This window comes from Nesoenas mayeri, assembly GCF_963082525.1.
Source record: "Nesoenas mayeri genome assembly, chromosome: 9".
Classification (NCBI taxonomy): domain Eukaryota; kingdom Metazoa; phylum Chordata; class Aves; order Columbiformes; family Columbidae; genus Nesoenas; species Nesoenas mayeri.
The window spans coordinates 27011648-27023780 of record NC_137557.1 but is presented as its reverse complement, the minus strand read 5'-3'; the positions used below and the strand labels follow the sequence as shown (position 1 = coordinate 27023780).

The window sequence follows — 12133 nt, the reverse complement described above, 5'->3', positions numbered from 1 at the left end:
CCAGGCGGCCCCGCGAGAGAAACCCCGGCGCCAGGGGCCGGTGTTCGGCCGCAGTGCCTGTTTTCCTACAAGACGCTAGCAGGGGACAGCTGGGGACAGCTCAGGCTCACCACCAGTTAACCAGTTACAAGCTCTTCGCTGTCGGCAGAGGCGTGTGGCACTGGGAAGGCTGCGGGGTGGGTGTCCTGTGTGTGCTCGCCATGGGCCCAGAGTGTGTTCCAGGCGGGAAAGTCTCAGCCGGGATCGGGCTGGGCAGGACGGACAGAGCTGTGCAGCTGCCGGGTGCCGCGCCTCGGCCGTTCTGCACAGCTCTGTCCATTCCCACGGGCACCGAGCAGTGCATGGTCATGCAGTTTGGAGGCTTGCACCTGAACCTAGCAAAGTGAAATGGAAAGAACATTGTCTTAAACAACATCAAAATGTTCCATCAGGGAGAGAAACCCCAGGAATAAATAATGAAAAGGGCAGCACAGAGAATTCTCTGGTACTGGGTTTGGTAGCATACCACCACAGCCACTTTCTTTATTGACGTTATAACCAGAGGTCACATTACATTTATCACGGGTCTTGCATTCCTGCGCTTTTATGGATTTTCATCATAACATGGAAGATGCAGGGGTTGAGGTAATACTTGAGGTAAAGACAGCAGATACACAGAAAAGAATGAAAGCTTAAATCCACCAACTCCTGACACCTCCTGCCCTGTGAGCGACAGGAGGGAGCGGGGCCTATGCCAACAGCCACATTTTTAAGTGGAGGAGGAAGTGGGAGCTTCCAGAAGGGGCAAAAAGGAGGCAAAAAGCGAGTGAGAACGGCAGGGGCAAATGCAGAGGTCTGGGAGCTCAGAGAGGAGGGCAAAACCCTCAGGAAACCTGCACTCAGCTCTGCCGGGAGATGTGCTGACAGAGCGTGTGGCTCTGCCTGCAGCTGTCCTTAGGGGGACAGTCTAGCTGTCAGTGTTCACGGCCACTGTCACCGTGCGGCTCCTGACACTGGCTGTCACGTAGATCACGACAGGGCGGAGCAGGTTGGTCAGCGGAAGCAACGCCACAGCCGTGTGAAAACGAGCAGCCTGTCGGGAGCCGGAGCGAAGGAGAAACGTCTCCCTCAAAGCCAGAAAACGGGGATGAATCCGTGCGAGCAGCAGCGCGGACACGGATACAAGCCCTTGCGAGCACTTCCCGTTCCCGCGGCGCGGAGCGGCCCCCGCCGCGGGGCGGGGCGGCGCGGGAACGGCGCCGTGCGCGCGGGCTCCAGCAGGGGGCGGGCGCGCCCTAGCCGCGCGCCTCAGCGCGTGCCCTCCGCGCCGCACGGGGTCACGTTCGTGACGGGATTTGTAAGTAACACAAAAAAGAGCAAATTAATAATACTCATTCTCCAAACTGCTTTACACCGCAGTCAAATAAGTGGCTGGCCAGACAATGCGGCTGCAATATAGAAAAAGGTGAGGTAGGCGAGGACAGGTAATGTGGCGGAAATGTGCATTTCTCCCTAGTTTTCAAGCCTCCTTCCACCATTTGCAAAATAACGATGAAAAAATTTTCTGGTAATGGATTGGCAGCTAAGGATCAAGAGAGATTAGATGTTTATTGAGCTCCCTTCAGCAATAAGCAATGACAACAATAAGCATTTTCTATACTTAGAGCTGATGCCATGATTTACCGTCTAGGATCTCACCTTGCACTCTGGAGGACAGCTCTCCATTTCTGCAACCACCTGCACAGCTTTCTGTGGGCACCTCAAGGCTTTGCACAGATGTGAAGTGGGGTCACTGCTGGCTTGGAGGGAAGGAGGAAGAAATAAAGCCCACCACTTCATTTGGGGACAATTCCATCAATCTTTTTAGGAATTTTAGAGCTCCAAACTTGCCCATAGAAGAGCCCTTCCCCAGGAAGGAATTATGTTGGCCAAGGAGCGTTAGAGATGGGTTAGGCAGGATCTTATTGTTTCAGAATTCAAGTCAGGCCCCGCTTTCCCCCATCTTTCTCACTGTTTTCTTGAGAAGCACTTCACCAGTTTACAGAAGCACAGGATTAGCGTCATCTGTGACCTGCTTTCGGAATTTTTTTTTACATGGTAGCAGAACAGGTGCAGCAATGAGTTGGAAGTAAACCAGCTGGGGAAGTTGTACTGGATAGAAGGGGCACTTAAGGCCATGCAAGGAGACAGTAGATGCTGGTCAGTTCTCCTGGGACTGCGTTAATAAAGCTGGTACAAAAGAAAGACTGATGCTTCTGGATAAAAAGCAAACATCTAGCTGGAAAGAGGAACATACCCTTGTATGCTAGAGTTTTGTTTAGAAAATTTGTGCTCCATTTGACCTCAATCCTTTTATTTAATCCACCTCATTAATCCTTTTTAATTATCTACTTCATTGTTTAAATCCTCTGCTTACTGCTCAGCCTCTATACTCTTTTGTAATTAATAAACTGCACCAAATTAACTGCACCATGATCCAGAGCATGCTGTGAAAAACAGGAAAGATACAATTAGAGTTTCAAAGGTCATCTTTAAAGATAATTTTTCAGAATGAACTGTATCCCTGCATCTGTGCTATTTATAACACATTGCAATAGCACAGTAGCACACACACACAATTAGTGAGTGACAACACGTCTGTGTCTTGGGCTTAATGGGAGAGGAAAGGGAGGGAGGAAAGAGAAAAAGAAAGGACAAAGCAAGATGCAGAGATCTATGGAGAATTAATGCTGGGAAGTGTAAGCTAATCATAATATTAAAAAGGAAATATTAGACATTTTTCATTATAATGCAGTAGGTCTGGTTGCATGCAGACCTGGGAGTTGTTTATTAACTTTTGTTACAATGACAGATATCATTAGGCAATATACTAGGGAAAATAATGAATTATCATAAATAATTAACACTAAGCTACATTAAGTAAACCACATGCTGTGGTGAACTACACGTGTCTTTCTGGCTGTTTTTTCCCCACTTTTCAGAGATCTCTCCCTTGCTCTCACCCAGGCCAGAGCACAGCTGAACTGCCACAGGCCTTTTGCAAAGGTGGATGTGAGGGAAGGGGAGAGGAAGGATTTAACATGCTGTGGAAGTTCTCTATCCTGCAGCAAAGGAAGCACGCTTGAAGGCATGACACAGGCAGATTGGGAGTAGGACAGAAGCGTAGCTGCTGGGTGTACAAGTTTGTAACTCTGAGTAATTTCATGCTCTCAATAGCTGCTCACAGATCCCTAAAGCCACAGGCTGCGTGTGCTGTTTCCCCATTGCTTAGGCAGCAATCTTCCAGCTTCTTTTCCCTTATTGCACCCTCCATCTCCTCCCACCCCTGATAGTGAAAACCTCTAGGCAAGGATTCTCAAAATAGGTAGATGCAAACTCCCTGGTGTGCTCGCGTGTTGCTGGGAAGCTGCGTGTGTGCAGCGTGGGCAGAGGCGGGCAGCAACGCACAGCTGGAGCACAGGTAGCCTGGGCTGCTATGAGCCACTGGGCTGAAGTGAGATGCTTTAGCAGGGACCCCCAGAATAACAAAAAAGAGCCAGAAAGGGTGTCTGGGAGAGGACAATTTGGCTTCAAGGTTCCCAGCAGCCTGGACTTGTTGCTGCTGCTCTGTCTCCTGGCTGAAGCTGCCTCTGTTGCTTTGTCTCTCAGTGCTGCTTCCTGACCTTCTCTCAGCTGCAAATCCTGTCCTTTCCCTCCCAGAACCCCGCTGCTCTCCTGGGACATGTATCTTATCAGGGAACCTGGGTTCTTTCTCCCCCTGGGACTCCTCAAGTAGTGAGGCCCATTACACAAATTAGTCGCAGGGGCAACGTCTGACTTGTACTGTCTGATTGAGAAAGGTTTGTGATTTGCAGTATATTTTTCAGTCATTAGTGCGAGTATCAAATGAAGGCTTGATTCCAAAAGTTCTCCTGTAGCATCTTGACAGAGAGAAACAGCCTGCTTGACTAGAATCCAGATGTGCAAATGTATCAGATATTTAAAAGCATGGAAGTTCAAGATGAGTGTAACAGCAATCTTTGTCCCTACCAAAAGTCCCCACTTTCAGCTTACAGTTTATGCTCTGGAAAATACTCTCACTCAGCACATACAAACAAAACAATTTCCTTAGCCATGCACTTTATAAGTGAGGGTTCAGTCCTCCAATCCTTGCAAAGGACAAGTTGTACTTCTCTGGAGACTTTCAAACCCGCCTGGACACATTCCTGTGCGATCTGCTCTGGTGAACCAGCTTTAGCAGGTGGGTTGGACTGGATGATCTCCAGAGGTCCCTTCCAACCCCAGCCATTCTGTGAGCCCCTGGTAGATGGAAGAGTGATGGATTCTGACCACAGAAAACATATAGGAAATATGCATACACCCAATATGCTATTCTTCATCACAGTGAATCTAATTTCACTGCAATGCTTATGTTCAGATCTGCTGTTTTCCAGAAAAACACAAGTTCTACCCCCAATCTTAAAGAAAAAAATACAATCAAACATTCAGAGAAATTTTCTTAAAATGTGAAATGCTTTTTCCCAGTTTGTCTTGTTTAGAGTATTTTTCAGATTATTTCAGATCGGTTTTACTGCTGATTTTTAAACCGCAAAGAGCACAAACTGAAAATATTCAACTTGAAGGTAAAGAGGGCAGAAAATTAGAAACTCCTGGTGAAAGAGGGGTTAAAATGAGCATTACTACACAACCATGATGGTGTCAGTTATTGTTATTCTCTTTAGCATACCTAGCTTGTCTCACCTCCTAGTGAGGCTTTAAAATACAATTATTTCTTTAACTTTTTGTTATCTATTAAGGTATTATGTTTATAAAGTATAATTATCCCTAAATAGTTACTCAAGAAGGAGAAAATGATGCAAGGATTCCTGTTTATCCTGTCTGAAATAGATAATGGGAGAGAATCTCTAACAGCAAGTCAGTATCTTCAGTATCAGATCAAAGCATGGTGCCCACTCAATTATTATAAAATATCATAATCGTTGCAGTAGAAAGTTACACATTAAGACATTATTTTCATGAGATTGATACACACTTGAGAAAGGATTAAAAAAAAAAAAATCATGCAGAACAAAAGGACCACATTTGCATGTATGTGTATCTGTTAAGATGTTCTCCCGGAGAAACTGCAAGCATGAGCTAGATTAGACAAAGTTAGACCAGGCTAAAGCCTTTTTTTTTTTCCTTAACACCCTACTCTTCTTAAATAAATAGAGCCAAACACCACAAATTCTCACTGATGGTCAGTGGAGCTCCACAGAAAATGTCAGGACAGAATGAGATTTACTGAAGATATTTTAGTGAAGAAGGATGAGAATCCAGAAAAAAAGAGGTTAAATTATTTTATTCAGATAAAACTTCTTATTAATAAAGAAATTGGTAAAATCTGTCTTGAAGGTGAAAAACATAAAGGAAAAAGAAATGAAAGAGAGAGACAGAACTGTATGGTAGAGGATTACGTCAAGCAAGAGCTCTTAGGATTGATGTTTGCCAGTGTGAGTGGGGTGAGGCTGAAGGTGTATCTTCAAAGAGCATTTTAAATTTTCCAAACACCACCATTGCTTGTTCACAAGAGGACTTTCTCTCTAGTGGTAGATCTCAGTTCATTTCTTTACTCAGAAAGGCAATGGATAATAGGAGGGCTCAGTATGACTGCTTCGCTAGTGTGCTGAGTATGCTAGATTGCAAAAGGTGGAATTAGGTGGTTTTTTCCTAACTAAATAGCATAATTTCATTGAGGAGGATTGAAGTAATTTAGAATATCTTATCAGGCTTTTGATAATTCAGACAAAATGATACTTTGTGAAAGGACTTCAATAATGAATAAAACAGAAGTATAATATAGAAACTAATGCACATTTGGTATTTTGGCATATCTTTTTCTTTGAGTCTCCAGCCAGAACCAATCAACATTATCTTCCTTTACTTACCTCATTAGGCAGTGCCTTCACCAGTGTTTTAGGAGTCTTCTCAAAGGTTATTTGGAGAGAAAGCCCGCAGAAAATTCTACACATGCTAGAAGAAACCCTGGTATATGCTGACCATGCCCTTCTAAATATAAACCCTGGTTTAGAGAAATGCACTGAGGCCTTGCCCTGCACTACATTACGTGGACTCCTCTCCATGACCTCCAAATGCCCTGATCTTCTCTTGCCTACCACATAATAGTCATGTAATACTAACCTTGATGGACTACATATGAATAAGAGGCTATTTTGAGGTTGTAAGTGCTTTAAATTGTAAGTTCCCAGCACACTGCTCCACAGCTGGGCTTGGGAACAGAATAATTAACTCAACGTGCGATGTATGCAGTAGTCTTTATGAAAGCCCCATCTGTCCTCAGAGACCGTTCTCCCCTGTGAGGAGACAGCCTTAGAAAAAAGCAAAAGAACCAGATTGTTAGTAACGAGTTTCATTAACATGGCTGCTAAAGTTACATTGCTGTCACTTGGTGATGATGTGAACTGTGATCTTTAGAAACTCTGGGATCTCCATGGTGCTTTCTGGCCAAACAAGGAGACCCAGGTGATATGTGGGACATCAGCAGAGCACTTGGGACAAAGCAAAGCTGGATCCCTACACAGAGGCAGAGAAAAGAATATTTATATTCTACACTGCTTGTATTTATCTGTAGCTCAGTGTTAACAGGTAAACCCACTAGGGACAACACAAACAAAACTAAATAGACTCCATATGCCTGTGCTTCCTCCAGGGGAGCTGGTAAGTACAAGTCTCTCAAGTGATTCTTGGCTCTACAAAACAGAAAGCCGTCATCCCCCTATATATTACTGTTAGACATCTTAAAATATTATGGGAAGACATCAATAGTAGGGACATATTTCCAGACATTTATTTTCTCTGCATATCTCCACCAGTGCCCCAACAGTCCAGTGGCCACTGGGCCTGTCAGTCCTGAACGACAAGCAAACCCCACCTGCTCCTCCCAGCCTGAGCTGCCCCCACAAACCCAGCAGATGTCTCTCCCAAGAAGCCAGGTGATGCCTCAGCACCCCCTGAGGCAGGACTGCTGAACACCTCCCACTCCCCTGAAAGTCTGGAGGTCATAGGAAAGTCAGAACATGTTGGACGAGCCCTGCTGCAAGGCCAGCCGTTCCCAATCAGCAGCGGATGCTGTTGTTCTTTAGACACCATCTGTTGCGACAGCTGCTGGTGGCTTTCCAACAGGCTCTTTAGCGCAGGTCTAAAACCAGACTGCTCCGAGTCACCCACTCCTCCTTATCTGACCTTCACAAGGGAAGCTGAAGATTGTGGTGACTTCAGTCCTCTTTTCTGGGGGCTGCAACAGCACTCATCACCATAAACTGAAGTATCGCTTAGGGACTGGCAGAAATGATCACCAGAGCCCTGCTGGGAGTACCTCCAAGTGTGGTGTGGTGTGAGCAGGGCAGGGGAGGCAGCACCTTTTAGCTAACAGCCCCCTCCCCACCAGGTGCATTTACATTGATGCAGCAAATGAGCCAGCACCCAGCTTATCTCTTCTTTAGGAGGGCCTGTCTAGTGCAGAGCAGCCCATGAGAAGCCTGGCCAGGGGCTGAGCATGTTTCATTTAGTCCCAAAGAGCTGTTCCTCTGCTTTAATCACACATGGCAGAGCCCCCGGTCCGTGGGGCCCTGCTCACTGTGGGTGCTGCCAAGGCTCACCACAAGCAGGGTCCACAAAGCCCTCTCTCTGTCTGTCACTGCTCAAGCAGTGTGACGTTGGTGTGGCCCTGCGCTCTGCCCAACACCCCCTCTAAAACACACTGGACATCAGAGCACACTAGGCCCGTTATCTAAAAAAATCAGTCAGTTTAATATTTTACCCCTCCCTTTGACTTTTCAGAACAGTTTAGTTGTATTTATTTTCCTAGCAGGACTCCTGTGTAATTTTTATAAACGTTATGAGCAGATTCACCAGGCTGCCCTATTTTTGACAGTTCCGTAAAATCAATATTTTTACTGTAATGAAAAAATGCATTGAAAATCTCTTTCAGCAACACATTTTTACTACTTTTTTTGTGGCATCTATTCTACTTTTTTTGTGGTACCTATTACCTCCTTGTTCAGAAGATTTTTTATGTTGTAATAATTCACTATCCAATAGAAGACTTTGATAAAAATCTTTAGGCAGAGTGTCCTACCTCCACTAGACCTCAGTTTATACTGTATGACTATACATATATATCTGAATATCACCGTGGAATACAGACATTTGAAAACATAGAGCTATCAGATGTTTAAGATGATCTGAAAACAAGCAAAAAGGAAATGCATTGAAATGGTGGAGACCAATTCCTTACTCTGGCTCCTACCTGCATTTGCGAAAGTAACTTACCTTTCTGCACAGCCTTGTATCTACTTCAGATGCGTTAAGGTACAGTAGCACACATACAGTGATTGCCCCTGTATTTTTATATTCCAATTATGTAACTGTGCTGCTTGCATAACCACACCACCAATAAATGTGGGATTTGTGTAAGGATCAACGCAGAGCAGCTACTGTCAGCCCACTGACGGATAATGTCACCAAGAAACCAGGTCTCAGGCAGCCTCACTGAAACAAGCACACACGGCAGAAATCCGCACAGCTACAAATGTCCCCTGTCGGGGGTATTTCCCAGGTCTGCCCCGCCTTCTGGGGACCTCCCAGCCCCGCGGGGTCACTCTCCCCTTGCTCGAGGCTTCTGCTCGGCTTTTGCCACCAGCGCTGGCGCAGCCGCGGCCCCGCGGACAGCAAGTGCCGATGCTCCCTTTGTGCTTCTGACACCAAAACGCGCTCGAGGAAGAGCGGGTGCAAAGCGGGTGTCCCTACCTCCGGGACTCGGAGAGAGCTGCCGACCGGGCCCGGCGCACCCCTCGCTGCGGTGAGGCTGTCCCGGGCCCGCCCCCCCGCAGCGGCCGCATCAATCATTAACGGCGGCTCGGGTGTCCAGCGCCTCCCTCCCCGGGAAACCCTACCCGGGGCGGAGGGGGCGTCTCTCCCCGCTCCCCGGGAGCACTGGCTGCCTTAGATGCGCCGCCGGTTTCCAGTTACCGCGATGCCGGGCGGCGGGGCGGGAGGAGCCGCGGCGGTGCCGCCACTGCCCCTGCTGCAATGAGTGATGCTGCCGGGGGCGGCGGCGGCGGAGGAGAAGCGCAGAGACACCGCGGCTCCTCCGCCGGCGGCTGCGGGAGCGGCGGTTTCACCTCGGCCGGGCGGCGGCGGCGGGGCGCGGCGGCGGGCGGCGGGCCGGGGGCGGCCGGGGTGCCCGGGGCCAGCGGGGACAGCAGCATGCCGGCGGGAGAGGGGAACAAGGAGGAGGCGGCGCCGCCTCCTCGCCCTGCAGCCCTGCTGCGGTGGGACGAGGTGCCCGAGGACTTCGTGGAGTGCTTCATCCTGTCGGGCTACCGGCGGCTGCACTGCTCGGCGCAGGAATGCTTGGCTTCGGTGCTGCAGCCCACCAACGAGACCCTCAACTTCTGGACCCACTTCATCCCGCTGCTGCTCTTCCTCAGTCGCTTTGGGCAACTGCTGCTGCTGCGGGGTGCCGGGGACGTGCCCTTCCATCACCCGGCCCTGCTGCCCCTCTGGTGCTACGCCTCGGGGGTGCTGCTCACCTTTGCCATGAGCTGCACGGCCCACCTCTTCAGCTGCCTCTCCCCACGCCTCCGCGCAGCCTTCTTCTACCTGGACTACGCCTCCATCAGCTACTACGGCTTTGCCAGCACCGTGGCCTACTCCTACTACCTGCTGCCAGGGCTGAGCCTGCTGGACGCCAGCGCCATGAGCCGCTATGTGCAGCAGCGGCTGGGCTGGCAGCTGGACTGCAGCCTGCCCATCGCAGCCTACCGCGCCCTGGTGCTGCCCGTGGCCTTGGCACTGGCCGTGGGCTGCACGGCCGCCTGCTGCCGCAGCCGCGCTGCCTGCTGCGCCTACCCTTTTGCTGTGCGTACCTTCGTCTTTGCCATGCCGCTGAGCATGGCCTGCCCCATCATGCTGGAGAGCCTCCTCTTTGACCTCCGCACCCGCAACCCCACGCTCTTCGTCTACTTCTACCGGCGCTACTGCTGGCTGCTGGTGGCCGCCTTCTTCAATGTCAGCAAAATCCCTGAGCGGATACAGCCAGGGCTCTTTGATATTGTGGGGCACAGCCACCAGCTTTTCCACATCTTCACCTTCCTCAGCATCTATGACCAGGTGCACTATGTGGAGGATGGGCTGGCTGAGTTTCTCAAGGCACCCTTGGCTGTCCCCACCTACCTGGGCACCGTGGGGTATATGCTGCTTCTGACACTCTGCCTGGCCGTGGTCGTCAGGAGGTTCCTCAACGTCACAGACCTCTGCAAGCAGGACTAGCCAGGCTGGCAACCCTCAGGACAGCAACCACCGTACCAGTTACCCTTGAGCTGAAGACCCTTGGGCCAATGACCTTCAGACTGGTGACCCTCACACCGGCCCCACCATGTCCTGAAGATGCTGTGAAACCTGGGGTAAATGCACCTGTGGAAGAGCCAGGTCCCTTTTGCAGAGGGTTGCCAGAGAGAATGACCACGGTGGAACTGCTCGTGCTCTTTAAACTACTAGGTTACCAGGGGAAGCAAGCAAACGCTTACTGGTATGTTGCTGCTTAGAGTATAAGCTGAAGTAATTTAGCTCTGCTACTAGGAAGAATGCATGAACTGTGAATGCCACTTACTCATTTCGTAACAATTAGGTTTAAACTAGCTCTGCCTATAGATATATATATTTATATATTTAGCTATATATTTATTAGCTACATATATATGTATATATATATATATGAAGACATTTGTGCAATGATTACTCATAGATTTTTAATCAATTCCTATGTGAAATTTCCTATCAGATTATGCACTGACATTTATCTTCCTCTGTGATACTGTAACAGGCCTTTGCAGCCACATACTGGATTTTAAATGCAAACAAATCGATAGCTATCTATAGTTTCTAAGGTCTTGCAGCCTTTTCAGCCAGGGAACAATGGATTTATCAGAGAGAGGAAAAACACCTGTGAATTATTACAGAATTACCAGTTGATGGAGAGACTTTAATTAGACAGGCAGTGAGTGGTCAGTGTAGCCACTCAGATACTAAAATAAAATAGATGGATATGTAGAATAACTGAACCAGAAAGGGGTCAAGCTAGTTTGGAGCAGGGGCAGGGGGAAATGAAGGGCACTGCATAATGGCATGGCTCTTCCCCCAGCATGTCAGAAACATCTGTCCCATTAAGGGGGTTGCTAAGGGGCCCCTTTATCTTCCCTGGTAAAACACCCCCAAATCAGTCCAGTCCCATAGTCTTCTGTAAGAGAAAGCCCCCTTTGTTTATACTGCAAATATAGGAAGGACTATAGCTAGAGATTATGAGGTCAAATCCTTAAGATGGGTCAGAATCATCACAGAAACCAATAACTGGTAAGTCCTGTACCAATGTCAGCTTTGTGAAGATTGCCCTATGAAAGTGTATAAGCTAGAAGAAAATTACACCCACTTCTTTCTATCTTTTATCTCAACCCATTTTAACTTTAATGGTTTGGATCTTTTAGATTCTCAGTGAATGATGAGAACGGCCTAGCAAAAATATGTATTCCTTGCCAACCTCAGTTTTGCTACTATATAATTTGTGGAAGGATCACATGTGGTCTCTTGAAGAAATTGGCTAGAATTTTCTGAAACATCAGTTCCCAAACTGCAGCCTCTTGAGTTATCTCTGGTGGGCCATAAAAACCAGCATGGCCCTATGTGGCTGGCTGTGTTCTGTTTTCATTTGCCAACCTGCACTAAAAGAAAGTTAAAACTACATGACGTATTTTTAATTTTACATATTTTCATTAACTTTTGTCATAAACATGTTATTGCTTTATTCAGCTGTCAGTGAAGCAGAAAATTATCTGCACCACTGGGAGAGGAGGCTGGTCCACAACACTCTCATGCTTTGAAATGTGCTTTATATTGTGAAAAAAGCCTGGAAACTCACAATAGAAAGCAAATGGGTTAAGACCTGCAACCATGTCATCCTATGAATTTTCACTACTGCAAAAAGAGGCTGAAATCTTTGAGATGTGTTGTATCCAACTTAAAATAACAGAAGCATAGTAGTTAGAGCCCAATGACTCATCCAGGTTTCAAAACCAATTATGTAGAAAGGGTTTGCCTG

The 12133-nt window shown here is 47.8% G+C and overlaps 1 protein-coding gene across 1 annotated transcript; it reads left to right on the top strand.

Moving 5' to 3' along the window:
- Positions 1-9069: 9069 nt before the first annotated feature.
- On the top strand, positions 9070-10311 carry PAQR9 (progestin and adipoQ receptor family member 9; the record flags this gene model as incomplete). The annotated part of the gene is made up of 1 exon (XM_080349652.1): positions 9070-10311. The coding sequence occupies one exon, from the start codon at positions 9070-9072 to the stop codon at positions 10309-10311; it is 1242 nt and encodes a 413-aa protein (XP_080205778.1).
- Positions 10312-12133: the final 1822 nt, after the last annotated feature.